Source organism: Episyrphus balteatus, chromosome 4, assembly GCF_945859705.1.
Source record: "Episyrphus balteatus chromosome 4, idEpiBalt1.1, whole genome shotgun sequence".
Lineage (NCBI taxonomy): Eukaryota > Metazoa > Arthropoda > Insecta > Diptera > Syrphidae > Episyrphus > Episyrphus balteatus.
In genome coordinates, this window is record NC_079137.1 from 33,124,983 (window position 1) to 33,142,352 (window position 17,370).

The following is a 17,370-nucleotide window of genomic DNA, read 5'->3' on the forward strand; positions in this document are numbered from 1 at the left end:
ACGACATAGTAGGTCTGAATGTGGGCTACAATTTTTATGTTAATAATTTTTTCGATATTCATCACCCAAAAATAGATTATGTCAAAAAACAAATTGCATGTCCGAAATTTTTGAATTTTTTAATCGATATCTCGAAAACGGTTCATGATACACAAAAAATGTGTATGCATGAATTGTAGAACTCGTTAAAAGCTACAAAAAAGCTCCTTGTAAAATTTTCGCATCTCGTCAGATAGCCGAGTTATTGTCAAAAAACCAATTTTATCCTTTTTTTCAAAATGGCGGAAAAAGCTCATAGGAAATCTTGGTCGAAAACTTCAAGTTAAGCTTTTTTAAGCATCCTCTACAACATATCCAAAATTTAGCTTTCTCGGTCATTTTGCATTTCTAAGCCGTTTTTTCCGACATAATGACTGGCCTAGTAGTTGAATACTTCTAAAGAAAAAAATTTACGTTCCAAAATAAAATTTAATAATATTTCACAGAGATCATACCTACAAACGCCCTCAAACAAATCGTGAACGATGTCTACAGCGAAATTCTGTGTTATATGAAAAGTTGGTAAGTCGTTGAATAAACTGTTAGCCACTATGCCTGTTTGCTTAACATCATTTTTTCTCAACCCTTCATTATAATTTTCTTCAGTTCTTAAGCATTCAGGATATTCTACACAGTCAAGTTTCATTTCACTCTTTTCTCTTATGCAAAAACGACAGTAATAGTTTGAGTTAAATGAACTTGTGAATCCAAGAATATCATTAAGGCCTAAATTATCGCCAAGAACTGCAGATAAAACGAAAAAAATCTGATGAGAACCAGTTTCATTTTGAACAACTATACCATTTTGTTCTAATGATTTAAAAACTTCTATCAAAGGCCGAAGAAATGGATCATTGCCGTATATTTTTTTTTCTTTAGTCTTAAAATAAGCTGCTACAAAAATATATTTTAAATTCGAGAGAAGATGTTGGGGTAACGTAGGGAAACTGTAATATACACCACAAATTGAATCGACAGTAGCATGGCTACCTAATGGGTTATTTATCTCAAAATCATCCAAGTATAAGAAAAATGGTATAATAGTTTTACCAGCATAGATAACAGCCGTATTTTTGAAACAAGATGAATTCACTAAATGTGTTATATCACTTTCAGCTAATAATAAATTTAAATTGTTAAGTGTTTGATTCAAAACACCAGGAAGCTCAAAAAACTTACGAAACTGAAATTCAATTGGCATTATACAACCTTGTACATTACTTGCATCTAGTGTTGGTTTTCCCTGTAAGATTATTTCAGATACTTCGTTATTGATAGTAAACATTTGGGGTTTTGCAAATTTGTTAGAATCCAGAATTCGCTGGAAAAGTTTATACTCAGATTTCATATCTGAAAACGGTTCTCCACAAAAATCGAAAAACTCTATAAGATCATCCATTTCTTTGTCTGGAATATAATTCATAATCTTAGTTTTAATACTATTGATTATATTTAAAGTAATTTTAGTAATGCCTTCCTGTATTTGAATAACATCTTTCCTGGTAAAATTATTGTTTGTGTGCAAATTTAAGGAAAATTCTTCACAGCAAGAAGATATTGATTTTTTAAGAGATGAATACTCAGGAATAATTGGAGAAAAGCTTATGTGAGATTGCACAGATGATGTTGACGGTGCAATTATTGGCTCACTATTGCCTTCTACGGTTTCTAAAACATAATGAGAATGATTGATTGAATTTAAAGTTGGGAGTTTAACTGGATTTTTAATTTTTAAATGAATTGTTTTTGTATGTTTTTTAAAAGCTGATAAGTTTGAAAATAATTGATTGCAATTGTCATATATACATGAATAAATATCTGTTGAATTTAACCCATGAATTAATCTAAAATGTGTAACAAGGCCTGCCAACGTCTCGAAATCAAATAGACATTTGAAACATAACATTTTAATAATTTTTAAAGGTTTCTAAAAATTCACTTAATACTGAACTTTTAAAATCATGAACTGTTTTAATTTTAAAAATAAATTTTTGAACAAAAAGCCAAAGCAACTGAGACTCCTTTGGATAGCACAATTCAAAAACGTGAAACGCCTTAAAGCAAATGTCGAAAGCAGCAATAAAAGATGTAAATTTTAAAATTGATTCTCCAATTACTACATAAAACTCAGCCAACTTAGTTATATCCTCACCAATTACGATCATATATGGTTGGATTGTCCCTTTTGTTTCCATATAAAATTTAAGTTTTTCCTCGCGTGTTCTTTGTAGGTCATTGAGTGTATGAATATGCACTATGCAACTATTTATTGCATCACTGATAGTTGTTTTTTTAACGGATGTACTTGCCTGATTTTTTATTGTAATTCTCGACGTCGCGACGTCGAACCTTTGGTACCAAAAAAATTAATTTTTTCTGTAATGTCACGTGACGAACAGCTTTTAAAAAATTCAGAAAGCTTATTTCTTGAAAGAAAAATGAAAGTTAATTACGATCCTGTGTCAAAAAAGAAAAATCTAATTAAAAAAAAAAAAAAAAAAATCACCGTCCCCAACACCTTTTGAAGCCAATATTATAAAAAGTCGCAAAAAACCGCAATGTTTTAGGATTGTTTCCCATAAAGGAAACATTTAACTATTTTTCAACACTATTTTCAGTACAGAAAAACGCAAATCAACTTAACTTTTTCATTATCAAAGAAAAAAAATTTGTTTGTTTTTACTGCTCAAACACATTATCTTAAGAAGCTTTAAAATTTACTTTAGACTTAAAATTTTGCATTATCTTTGTCATTATCTTTTTTTAACATACCACTAGCAACAGAATCCATGTTAATTATTTTTAAAATCGCCAAAAAAAATTAAATAAAAAATAAAGCAAACTACTTCTTATAAGAAACCAACCTTGCTACTGCACTCGTTAATTAAAATGTTCTACTTTGAAAGCATCTACTGATTAAACAGTTACAATTTGCATCGCATGATCAATCAGGTTCTAAGCTTATGTTATTTGTAAACAACTTGGCATTAAAAAAAAACAACAAATCGCAAATTTTTTTTTTGTAGTTTTGGCCATGAATTTGGGAAAATTTACCTGTGTGCGTCGGCTTTAAGACGGTGTTCAACAGCATAACCATAATGCAATCCTTGGAGTCTGAAATTATTTAAATTAATTATTTTGATTTGTATGAATTTGAGTAAAGATATTTTTTAAATTTACTTTTATCAATATCTTTGAAAGATAATTTTTCATATAATAATTTATACTGCTTGTCCTTAATGTGTTTTCCGTAGAACGTATTTAGAGATTTTTCAATCTCACTCCAAATATTTATGAGGTCGAACTGATGGGATGGATACAAAGTTTCGAAGTCAAAGTCAATCTATAAATAGGATTGTTAGAATTCAAAAACAAAAATCGAATCTTTAATAATTTTTAAAATCTTACAAATTTTTCTCCCCCGGCCTGCTTAAAAAAGGGGTATTCCTCAAATATCTCAGATATATTCTTGAGTTTTAATATTTCTGAGCGCCGGTAAGCGTACGTTTTCTTCCAATATTCGAGTGCTTCGTCCTCATAATTTTGCATTATTTTCATTTTATTTTTTAATGAAACATTTTGAATCTCAGGTTTAAATTCTTCTGTGTCAACTTTTAAAATTTTTGTATCCAATGTTTGGTCTACCGGACGCTTTCGTTTGTTCCGGTTAATATTATTAAACCTGTTGAACAGAAGCCCGCTTGGATTTGGTTTTTCGTGCGGCTGTCTTGCAATGAAGTAAATATCCTTCTTTTCGGTTGGGAATAATTCAACTATTTGATCGGCTATTTTGTCTAAATGTTTCGATCCTGGGGCATTATATATATCTTTTGTGGAGTCATAAAAAAACTCAACGATGGTATTCACAAGAATTTTTCTGTTTTCTTTTTCCAGTTTATTATGTTTTTTGTAGAAAGCCAGTAAGCCCTGTCCAGCAAATGATGCTGTTAGAATTTCCCGTAGATGCTAATGTAAAAATTTATATTTAAATAGAGACATCATATTATGTATCTTTCGCACCGCACTTTGAAATGGATAATATCACAACACAAAGCTGTATTTTATAATTGAATTTGGGAACAACTCTCATCACTTTTTTATTATTTAAAAAAAGCATATCTTAGTAACATTTTGATGGTGAATTTTTCAAAAAAAGGAACAAATCGTCCCGTTTCTGCTTGAACCTCGTAAATACATTTTTTTAAAGATTTGTTTTTTCTCTTAAACATTGCTCTCAAACTTACAGAAAGAATAGATACAAGGGTTTTAGTTAAGAAACAACTCAATCAATATGTCTTAAACACAACTTCATTTCCTTTTGTTCAATTTATATTTTTAATTTAAAGAAAAATGTATATTTCTTTTAAGAACTGAACAAAATTTTCTGTGTAGATACGTGGTTCACGCAGAAACGGAACGAAATATAGCTTTGAACATTTCGAGGTCAAACTTTTTTTTTTGTGAAACTACCCATTTCAACGTGAATCTAAATAAGTTTGGATAAATGAATGTATGTACCGTGATTTGCTTTATTAAAAGTTCGGAGCTGTTCGATGTTATTGAATAGCTGGACTGTGGAGCACTACTGCTACTAGGCCCAGTCTCATTTTTTTTTAGCCAACTGCAAACATTTGAATGACAGGATATTGTGGTTGCTGTTGGTATTTCTTCGGGGAACTAATTTTATTACAAAAAAAAAAAAACAGATTTTAAAAAAAGTAAATAGGTACTAAGACAAGACTTAAAAATCTGTGATAATACACAAACCCGATATGTCAAAATTTAAACAGAAAATACATGTATTCCTTATCCCAATTCTTAAAAAAAAAATGGAACTGTGCAGACATGAATATATTTCGAAAATTCAAATGCGTTTATTTTGAATATTACGCTTATTATTATGATTATTTACAGTTAGACTTTAAACATTCAAAAATATTTCCATAAAACCTGACACACCGAGTTTGCATTAAAAAAATATATCCCATAAATATTGCAATTAAGTAATTACATTTTTAAGTTTCCATGAAAACAGCTTATGTTTGAATTCCACCTGAAGACCTATATTTTCTCTCCCAGGAAAAATTTTATCTATATCTTCCTTACTGAGGTATCGGAGTCTTTCAAACGTGATTCCGCAAACTGTTAAAAGAAGATTTAGTATTACAACATAAAAATATAAGGTAATGTGATTATTATTTGAATAAGGTTTTTATGATACATAAATGTGCACAAGTCCGACGAAAAATGATGTTAACATTTATTAAACTAAAGAAAATTACACTTGTTGACAGCCAAAATGGACACTCAATACCACTATTTTTTTCAAACGTACATTGACCTCAGAGACTCGAAAGTCACATTGAAAAAAATTGCAAGGATAGGTACATTTTCGAGATATGATTTTTCAAAGTTTTTTGTTTTTTGTTATTCAAGCATAATTAGTATTCGGGCTAAATATCGAGTCATAAATGACCAATTTCAACAGAAGGAACAGCACTTGCACTATATGTTAAATTTAAATCGAATAACTTTAATTTTTGATAAATTTAATTCAAATAACCATTTGAAGAAATGGTCCTCAATAGGAGCGGGTGAAAATTCTGGCTTCGAAATTCTGGTTTTCAAAATTCTGCTTTTTAAAATTTTGTTTTTCAAAATTTTGCTTTTCATAATTTTGTTTTACAAAATTCCGGGCTTGGAAAATGTTAAAAAGCGCGCGCTTTTTTCTATTTTTTCAGAATTTTGTATAACAGAATTATGAAAATCAGAACTTTGGAAAACAGAACTTTAAAGACAGAATTAAAAAAAAAAAAAAAAACAGAATTATGAAAAGCAAAATTTTGAAAAACAAAATTTTAAAAAGCAGAATTTTAAAAAGCGGAATTTTGAAAGACAATATAAAAAAAGCAGAATTTTGAAAAACAGAATTTTCTTGAAAAAAGCAGAATTATGAAAAAAAGAATTACGAAAAGCAGAGTTTAAAAAAAAGAATTTTTACCCCGGCAGAATTTTGACCCCAACGCGTCCTCAATCACAGAATAAAAAAAAAATAATATAATAAACTTTAGAGGACTTTTTTCATACTTTTCGTAATAAAATATGAATTAATCTTAAAGAAAAGTTTGGTGTTTAATTCAGAAGAGGAAAATGTATGTATTATAGTTTTGAAAATATAAAAACTACTTATATTTTTTTTTAGATGAAAACTGAATGTTTGTATTGAAATAATTGTTTTTTAAGACTTTGACAAACAAGATCTTCAATTTTTTTCTATTTAACCTTCAACAAAAAAAGTTTCGAATGGAGACAAAATAATAATATATTTGAATGTTGACCTTTGAAAAAAAACTGCGACGGTTCGAAAGATTTTGAATTTTTTATTTTCAGAAAGAATTTTTTTTGTTAAAATTTCCTTTAAAAAATTGATTTTTTTTCTAATTTTTAGATTCATTGCACTAATACCTTCATCTGAAGTGACCCAGAGACCCGAGTACCTTCTTTTTCCTTATTTATTCAGTTTCAAGTGCCGGTCTTTGTGGTGAGATTGCTCATTTATGACTCAAGATATAGCGCGAACACTAATTATGCTTGGAAAACCAACCATAAAAAATTTTAAAAAATCATATCAAGAAAACCTATCCACAAACATTTTTTTTTTAAATAAGATTTTCGAGTTCTCTGCGTTTAAATCTATATAAAAAGTATAATTGCATTTGGTGTCCAAAAAATTTTTAATTTTGTAATATTAATTTTAAAAAAATGGAAGACCATGTTTTTGTACCTTTTTTAACAAAAACATTTTTTGTTTATTCATACCTGACTTGGAATCCAATTGTTGTATACCTAACAAACTCAAATTTTTTTTATAATACAAACAAGAATAATTATTCTTGAAAACTATTAATTTTTATTACTTTAATATATATACATACATCGATATATTTTGTAACAGTAAATCTACATTTTGTGGTACCCAGTTCGCACATAAGTTGTTTATTTTGATATTTTGTAATATCAATTGTACATCTTAGCTTTCAGTAAAAATGTGGAATTGATATTAAAAAATATCAAAATAAAGAATTCATGTGCGAACGGTACTCAGCTGTCACATGAATTCTTTACTTTGATATTTTTTAATATCAATTCTACATTTTTTCTGAAAGCTAAAATGTACAATTGATATTACAAAATATCAAAATAAACAACTTATGTGACAGCTGAGTACCGTTCGCACATGAATTCTTTATTTTGATATTTTTTAATATCAATTCCACATTTTTTCTGAAAGCTAAAATGTACAATTGATATTACAAAATATCAAAATAAACAACTTATGTGCGAACTGGGTACCACAAAATGTAGATTTACTGTTACAAAATATATCGATGTATGTACTATATATGTATATGAATATAACATATTTGTGTTTTGCAGAAACAAATTTAATAATTTTATAAAAAACAAATAGAATTAAGAAGTTAAGTAGGTACTTACATTTTAACTCATCATAGGTTTCTGTTAAATCCCACTCTTTTAACAAATTTTGTAGGTCTCCTGCAGCCTCGGCTTCAGATTCTTCTTTCTTTTTAGCATTTAAATAAAGTGTTTTAACTTCATCTTCGCTTAATACAATACAGTCACTGTAAGTGACAATATTTTCACTGTCATTTTTAGACAAATCGTCACATTCACTACTTTTTTTTTCCATTTTTATTTTTTTCCCGATTAATTTACAACGTGCTCGCACAAGTCAGTGATTTGCAATGAGATGAGAACAAAACTAATAGTTCCATTCCAAGAAATATCCCGTTAAGTTTTTCACCGATTGATATTTTAAAATATCAAAAAAATGGTAAAAATGTATTTTCTGTATGAAGTTGACAATAAAAATATCATTATGAAAGTGGTATTGAAAAACATATTGGAATTTGAAACAGATGAAAAACTGATATGAAAAAATGATAATAAAATATCAAAAAAAATTTCAAAAATGTGATATTTAAATATCATCCTGATAGTAAAAATATTGTTTTGATATTTTAATTATCATGAAACACATTTTATAGAGCATTTTTTGCTGATATTTGAAAAATGTTAATTTGATATTTAAAAAATGTTAAATTGATATTGGTTTTTTTTTTCGGTGTACTAAGACGCCTTATTTTGGTCGATGTTTACCGACACTATATAAAACTCACAGCATGAATATACTGTGAATTATAATATTCTAAGGGAATTTGTTTATTTTTTTATTTATTTATTTTATTTATTTGTTATTTTTTTTTTCTTCGTTAAAAACTAAAAACTGAATCCAAAAATTTATTATCATTTTCGGTAAATTAAAAAAAAATACAATTACTTTTTTTAAAAGGTCATATATTTTTTTAATTAATTTTTCAAAAATTGGTCCATTAAACAGCTTTATTTAAAAACAAGATACGGGAACAAGTCTTTGGCTTTACAAAAAAGGTACAGTACGTTATTGTTGGTGTAACCGTTAATTTTTTCCCAAATTAAGTCAATTTTTTAGAAAATTGTCCCTCCGGACTAAAATAGGGGGGAATATAGACACACGCTCTAGATTTTTGGTACTTTCCTCCCGTATATCGCTCCTCTCAATGGCTTTTGTGTTTATAGCTCTGGTTTTTCTTAACTTTGGCTATTTATTACTTTGACGCCCATAACTCTGGTATTCACAACTCCGAAACTATTTCGTGAAAAAAAATATGATAAAAATGCAAAAAAAATTATCTGCACTAAGAACCTAAAATATATTTAAAAAGTATTCGTAAAACCTACATAAATGTAAGTTTATTTTTATTTAAGACCTAGTTACAACAACAATCGGCCCCAAAGTCAAAAAATATCATGGGTACAAAAAAATTAATACCTTTACAAATATCTGAGCAATTAAAAAAGATAATATCATTTTTTTACAAATCATTTCTTCTAAAAATCAAGATACTAACCAAGTTTCTATCATAAGTACGAAAGGAAAAATTAACATTAACATGAGTAAAGGCATACCAAAGTAAGCGTTTTCTTAAATCATCGATAAAGGGTAACAACTTTGCAGATGGAGAGTTACTGTAAAACAATTTTTTTCTTAGAATATATCCAAGAATCATCCCCCAAAATGTCCTTATCTCATTCCGGGACACCCTTTATAGTTGTTTCATTTGTCATCTTAATCATACGCAAATTTAATAACCACCTGCATGTGTCCGTAGAAATGATACCAAAATGTCAAAAACATAATTATTGTTTATTTACTTTCGTCATTAATATAACTTGGTTCAATCCATGTGCGTATTTAATATTTGAAATGCAATTTTGATAATGGAATTTCCAGCTGTAGTAAGGTCAAAGATGAATTTCTTTAACGATAAGAAAGCATCATTATTAACTCATCGATGATTGATAAGAAATTCAAATTAAATTTACTGTACATTGGTATCACTTTTAGTGGAAATTCGCAAATTTAACCACTATCGATTTTCTCGTTTTCTCCAAAATTTGTAGTGAAAGTAATGGGAATATTAAAATCGATGGTGGACTTTTTTGGCGCAAAGCCACACGGATAAAGACCGATCAAATTATTGACGTATGTAGGTCTTCAGACTTTTACTTATTACATCAGAAAGGATAAAAAAAATCTCCTTTCTTAAAGATTGATCCTATAATGCTAAGGTTTTATTCTACAGGGAAAGGCAATTTGAATTGGACCTGGCAATCTCTTGCGATTTAAGTCTTACGATTTCGAATATACTAACAAAATGAGAGACAGTAAATGTTTTGATGTGGAGGAGACTCGAACCCAGACCTCCGACATTATAGTTCATAGAACTATTATTAAGACACAGACATATGTATTTATGTTCATTTGTGAGGTTGGTTTTGTTAAAAACCTACCAATACACAAAAGCGTATTTTCTTTTACTCAAACGCAATAGGCTTTTGCATCCAAATGAACTGATTGGGGGTGCTCTCGTTGCAGTGTGAAATTAATATGTTTCATTCGCTTTTAAACTTTGAATTATGCTCGGGACAATTCATATCAGCCAACCTGATTATTGATTATTCTTTTTTGCAATTTCGCTGTAGTTTTGTTATTTTTTTTGGCGAGGGCTATCATCGTTCAGCAATTCTATACTCTGTCCGATAAAAATTGGCAGTACAGGCCTTATGGGAGAGCTTTTTCAAAAACAATGGGATCTAACGATTGCTAAAAAGCAATTTACGAAAAATATGCCCCTAAAACACACAAGAACACCACAGACGCGCCATGGCATTGTTGTTGTTATTTCTTTATTAAGCGAAGTACATCCTCCTATGACCGATCTGCCTCACGATCTGTGGCAGAATCAGTGCTGCCATTTCGAAATTTAAAAAAAAAACATGATTTCAGTTCAAAAAACATGATTTATAAAAAAAAGCAAAATTTGAAAGAAAATGAACAACAAAATCGTGACTAGGGGGGAATAAAACAAATTATTTCGAGTTCGTTTTAGAAAATATAGTATAAAGTATCAGAGGTGTAACTACACAGGGTACTTTTTGCAAAAATTCTTAAAGTGAAAATTATCAAACTCATTTTATGATGGAGAATTCTTAGATCTTCGTTTCAAAACGTTTAAAGTTTTTTTTGGAAAAAATTGCCCTTTGAAGGAAAAAATAATTATTTGCTTTTGTAATTTACCCACTTTTTTGCAAAAGGTGGCCATTGTAATTATAACTTAAATTACAAAAATGGCGGGAATAAAACTTGAAAACATAAATCAGTTTATAATTTGTACTCATTCAAGGTTAATTTCATATATACCTACATACTTCATGTAGGTATTGAATGACTTATTGGGCCCTATCGTGAATCTCGAGGGGAATTTTGTTTCCCTCGGAATTTTTTGTGCGATCCTGAATCTCCCTCGGAATTTATTTCCACGGAGCAAAAAATCGTAAGAAATGATGCCTAAATTCCCCTGGAAAATTGATTGCCGATACCAATAAATTCCGAGGGAAACTTTTTATGATCATTTTCGCTCCCATATTTAAAACATGGGAAACATTTCGAGGGAAATTTTTATATATGATAACCCCCATTAAAAATAACAGTTCATCTTGTGAAAAAGATTGTTGGTTTACAAAAAGATTATAAAGATTTTTCTCTTGGATTAAAAAAAAAACTGATTTGGCTAAAATCTTAGGTTTTCTTGATGAAGACATAGAAAAGATCTTAAAAAAGTGGACAAATATTAACTTTGTGCAATGGAAAGAACTGCATGATAGTGTTAAGTTTTGGGGAGAAGTTTCAAAGTAAAAAGATGCAGCAGGTGTCAATACTTATCAAGAATAATTTGAGCTAGCTGGAACTGTGATGTCACTTCCCCATTCTAATGCTGAAGCGCATTTTTAGTATGATGAACCTTGTGAAAAATAAAACCAGAAATAAATTGTCAACAAAAACTTTAAATTCTATTATTCTTATTCGAAATCAGCTTAAATTACTTAACAAAAACTGTCATACCTATGAACTACCAGAAATCGTTTTAAAAACAAATGTATTTAAAAATAATGCTGTTGAAGTTCTTGCAACTGAGAATATTGAAGAAATCGATAGTGATCTTTTTGTATGTGATTCAGAATAAATACTAAGTATTTTATTCCAAAAGATTTAAGAATTATCTAGATATCTAAATACCTATTAACAATGAGACTGAATTATTTTTTGTTTTACGTTTATTTGTTTATTGTTACTCTAGCTCTAAGTTTGTTTGTTAAATAACTTTGAATTTTTGAAAAAAAAAAAAAATAAAGTTATTCAAAAATAAATTTTTGTTGAGCTTTATCTTAAAATTTTTTTCTAGCGACTTCTAGCGACTTTTTGTCTCCAGAGCTTCAGCCAATCTAGCGACTTTTAGGGATTGGCCTAGCGACTTTTCATTTCAGCTTGTGGCAACACTGGTTACCATTGGTAAACTTCCTTCATAAACTACTCCTTTTTCTATTATTTTTCTGAAAGAGCTTTCAGTATTAATGCTTTTTTCAAGCTTTTTGAACGAAAAAAAGCATATGTGTTGTCGTGGTGTTGGTGGCTATTTGATTTTTATTTTGTGTATGTAGGAAAACAGTTAATGTCAACATTTTAACATGTATTTTAAGATTTCAACAGGCAAAATTTTGTACCCATGCGTGGGGTCGGTCTGCGTCTTATATGAGTGAATTTTGTATTTGTTATTTTGGTGTTAAACGAAAAATTTATTTTTTTTTTCGTTTTTGTGAAATTTTACTGACAAAATGGTAACGCTGGTACCTTTTCGAAACATTTTTTTTTGGATAATACGGCATCGCTAAGTGAGCTTTTTTATGTGATAGACATATCCAGAAGGCGTGAAGCAGAGTGAGATGCAAATGCCCTACCTTCCCTGTACTGCCAATTTTTATCGGACAGAGTATAACTGAGAAATGTCTTGAAAAACTCTTATAAAAGAAAACAAAATATTAATTTGCTATTTGATCGTTTTTATTCTGTCAAAGATATCCACAATTTCGTATTTGCCATTGGAAATTTGAACGATTCATTGGCATTTCATTTAATCGAGATATGAAAACAAATCGTCTATGAAGACCGTGCTGTTCATCCGATAACAATATATAGGTACTCATTAAAATTCTCATTTCTGATATAACAGAAATCTCCATCAAGCTCGATATTCCATTGATATCTATCATTAGTCGATGCATACAAATACTCCTTTTTGTGGACTTTATTCTGAAAATAAAACAAATCATTTACATCTTCAGCTTCAACCTTCCAAATGGCATCGTCTTCCATCTTATCTATAGAATTTGCAAAAACACTTCTTCGACTGAAGTAGAATTGAGAATCCGAAGCATATAAATATTCTTGCTTGTTCCGATTCCAAATACAAATTTCTTCTGCGAAGAATAAATTTTTAGCGCAAATTGGTAATCTATTTATGAGACTGTTTACAGCGATTTTTTTCTTCTTCGATAACCGATGGTAATTGCTCATGTTTCTGAGCAATTTGATGTACTTAGCGATTCGTATAAGAGCCTCGTTGTTCATGTCCTTGGTTATCTCATGCCGTTCGAATAAGGCTAGAAGTCCCGTGACGATTTGTGGAATTATCAAACTCCCATGATAAATGTGATAAATGTTATCGGCCATTTCCACTGATGACATTTGACCGAAAGTCTCATTAACCAGCAGTTTCATAATTCTGTCGGAAAGATTTATATTAAAGCTATAAATTATTTCTGCTAGATTTTTAACTTCTAAATTTTCTCGATAGTAATTGGCAAGCATAGCAGTTTTAAGAATTTTCAGGATTTTCTCACCGATATCGAATAATATTTCATCAACTAAATTGATGGCACCTGGTTTTGAATAGCTATTTTTAGATTGGCTGAGAACTTCCTTTTGCAGAGAATTCACAAGTTGCATAAGGTTGTGAGGATTGGAATGACCATAAGTTTCAATTTCATTTCGCAACGACTTGAGTACAAGGAAACTGACGTCAATCCTGTTGAAGGCTGTAACACATTTCAGAATTAAATCAGTTTTTTTCTCTAAGTCACCGTCAAAACGTAGACTCTGTGTATAATATTTGGTATTTCGTTGGTGTAGTTTGAAATTTTAAGTAAAAGCTCTTCCGCTAAGGCACAACGATTCTCAAGAATTTCTGTTGCTATCACTTCAATTTCATTTGATTCATATGAAAAATTTTCCAATACAATTTGGTCAGCTAAAAGGTTGGTTTCATGGTTTGAATTGTTTCCCACAGTTTGATTTCGAACTTCACTTTCCAGAGCATTCACAAGTTGTAAAAGGTTAAGAGAAGTAGAATGACCATGAGCAGTGGCGTACGTTGAGTCACCGGGGCCCCGGGGTAAGACTAAATTTTGGGGCCCCTTTGATATTTGGGGGCCCCTTAGTTACAAAAAAAAATAAAATGCACGACTGGGTCGCACGAACTTGCTCTTAGAGTTAAAGTTGCTTAAATTTTTAAGACTTTTTATATAGAAATTTGAAAAAAAAAAACAAAATTCGTTTTTTTTAAAAATAAAATAAAATCTGAAATTAAATTGCCCTCCAAAACAAGTATGCAGTTTTGATTGATATATTAACATGCATTTTTAGAAAAAAAATTTTCAAAATCGTTAGAGCCGTTTTTTAAAAAACTAATTTTTTATAAATATTTGTTTGGAAAAAAAGTTTTAAAATAAAATTGGTATGTCATTTGGTAGAAATCACTAATCAACATCTAAAAACAAAATTTCAAAAAAGTTCAATGTCCCGTTTTCGAAAATTTGATTTTTCAAAAAAAAAAATTTCAAAATTTTTTTAAAAATCCAAAAATTATTTTTTTTTTAATTTTATTTTTGGCTTATATTTAAATTATATAAATGCTTCTCCACAAAAAGTTTCGGTGAAATCGAATAAGCAGTTTCGGAGATAATCGGATTTGAAAAAAACCGTTCTATAGCAGGTACCGTTAATAATGATTTTCAAAAAAAAAATTTTCATTGAAAGATAGACCTTAGCTTAAAACTAACATTTGAATTTTTTAAACAAAATCGTTAGAGCCGTTTTCGAGATATTTCAATTTTACTAAAATCGGTATATGACAAGTACCGTTATTTTTGGTCCAAAAAAATTAATTCCAAAAACCCCTCTGGAGAGTCGCAGAATAACGCTACATACCAAGTTTGACATTAATCGGTCCATCCGTTTAGGCTGTCGCTCCTTATACAGACAGACAGACAGACTGACAGACTGACAGACTGACAGACTGACAGACTGACAGACTGACAGACTGACAGACAGACAGACAGACAGACAGACGGACTTCCGGGACCCACTTTTTTGGCATTGTCTACCATAGTAATGTCATGGAAAAATGTTATCTCAACTTTTTTTTTTTGTACGAATGCATAACTTGATATATAGTACCTATATCGCAAGTAAAAATTACGTTTACGCCATACGTTTTTTTTTTGTATGGCTTATTTATTTTTAGGTTTATTTTAATGTTTTAATATGTTCGTAATGCACTTTGTTATAATTACTTAAAATGTCTGTCATAAAAGTAGTAAACACTTGTACTAAGGGCCCCCAAAATTAAATATTTAGAGACCCCTAAAATAAAAATTTTTTAGCTAAGAATTGATAGTTCTTGGGGCCTCTGTTCTGAAGTAATAAATACATATTTTATTTTCCATCATCAGACATAATTTTTTTTATTTTGGGGCCTCTGAAAAATTAAGTACTTAGAGGCCCCTAAAATATAATATACTTTTTTTGGAGCCAAGAATTAATAGGTATTGGGGCCTCTGTTCTGTAGTAATATTCGGGATGCCACCAATAAAGTAATGTTTTTATTTTGGGCCCTGATGTATTTATGTTGGGACCCCTGAATTTATATTTAATTTTCCATTTGATTGTTTTGAACCACTTTTGAGAATCCTCAAATAATATTTTTTTGCTTTTTTGGGGCCCCTAATGTATTATTTGGCCCTAAGATAAAATTATAATTTTTCTTTTAAAAAAGCAGTTTATTTTTTTTGGGGCCCCTGGGGTAACCTTTTTTAAAATCAATATACATATACTGTGTGGCTACCACTGCATTATACATTACACTGAATGACATAATTTGTCTCCCTGATTATTTCGTAACTCAATTTATGCTAACAGTTTCCTTCTCTGCATTGTCTCCAGTGGGGGCCCTGGGGTCATTCGGGGGCCCCGGGGCACCGCCCGGCTTGCCCCAAGGGAGTGTACGCCCCTGACCATGAGATTCTTTTTCTTTTAAGAACGACTTCAGTATTTGGATTTTAAGGTCGATTTTAGTAAAAGATTTCACACAATTAACAATAAAATCTATATTTTTTCCTAAGTTGTTATCAATGTACAGACAGCAAATGATATTAGGAATTTTGTTGGTATAGTTTGCAGTTTCCAGTAAAAGCTCTTCTGCTGAGGCACAATGATTCTTAAGAATTTCTGTAGCTATCACTTGAGTTTCATTCGATTCATATGAAAAATTTTCTAATAAAATCTGTTCAGCTAAAATGTTGGATTCTTGATTTGAATTGTTTCCTACGGTTTCAATTAATATTTCACTTTCCAGAGCCTTCGAAAGTTGCAAAAGGTTCAGAGGATTAGAATGACCATGAGATTCCATTTCGTTTAGGAACGACTTCAGTATTTCAGTTTTAATGTCGATTTTAGTAAAAGCTTTAACACAATTAACAATAAAATCGATATTTTTTCCTAAATCGCCATCAGTGTACACTCTGCGAATGATAATAGGAATTTTACTGGTGTAGTTTGAAGTTTCCAGTAAAAGCTTTTCCGCAAAAGCACAATGATTCTTAAGAATTTCTGTTGCTATCACTTCGGTTTCATTTGTTTCATATGCAAAATTATCCAATAAGATCTGTTCAGATAAAATGTTGGTTTCTTGATTTGAATTGTTTCCCAGGGTTTGAATCCGTACTTCGCTTTCCGAAGCATTCGTCAGTTGCAAAAGGTTGAGAGGAGTAGAATGACAGTAAAATTCTATATCATTTAAGAATGACTTCAGTATTTCAGTTTTAATGTCGAGTTAAGTGAAAGCCTTGACACATTTCACCACGAAGTCAACTTTTTTCCCTAAATCACTATCACCGTACACTCTTTGAACAATATTTGGAATAATCTTGGTGTTGTTAGATGTTTGAAGTATGAGCTCCTCTGCTGCAGCACAACGATTATTGAGAATTTCATTTACAATCCTTTCAGTAAGTTTTGCTTCGTTTGCTAAATTTTCCGCCAAAATCTGTTCAACTATAATTTTGGCTTCTGGTTTTGAACTGTTTCCATTAGATTGATTTAGAACTTCACTTCTCACAGCGGTCACAAGTTGCATTAGGTTGGAAGGATAAGAGTGGCCATGACTTTTCATTTTGTTCCGCAACGACTTGAGCACTTGAAAACTGATGTCGATTTTATTAAAATTTTTAGCACATTTAACAATGAAGTCAACTTTTTTGCCCGAGTCGCCATCACCGTACACTCTTTGAACAATATTTGGAATTATCTTGGTGAAGTTAGATGTTTGAAGTATGAGATCCTCTGTTAGGAGTCAGGTTACCTTAGGGCTTACTTCGGTATATGAGAAGTCGCGGGTGGCACGCTTGTGGTTGCACAGCTAAACTCGTGGAAAAATGGGTGTGGTTCTTGCCACTCCTCAAAATACCTCCTGCTCTACTTATCTAAGTTTACACACACATGTAAACACATAAACAATAATACTAACATTTGAT

General features: G+C 30.2%; 1 protein-coding gene across 1 annotated transcript; it reads right to left on the reverse strand.

Annotated features, from left to right (window-relative positions):
* Positions 1–1,575: 1,575 nt before the first annotated feature.
* Positions 1,576–17,009, reverse strand: LOC129919193 (uncharacterized). Its single transcript, XM_056000042.1, has 6 exons — positions 16,698–17,009; positions 12,836–13,657; positions 3,448–4,005; positions 3,220–3,382; positions 3,102–3,153; positions 1,576–2,388 (listed from the first exon to the last, which is right to left on the reverse strand). The coding sequence occupies exons 1-6, from the start codon at positions 17,007–17,009 to the stop codon at positions 1,947–1,949; spliced, it is 2,349 nt and encodes a 782-aa protein (XP_055856017.1). The 3' UTR covers positions 1,576–1,946.
* Positions 17,010–17,370: the final 361 nt, after the last annotated feature.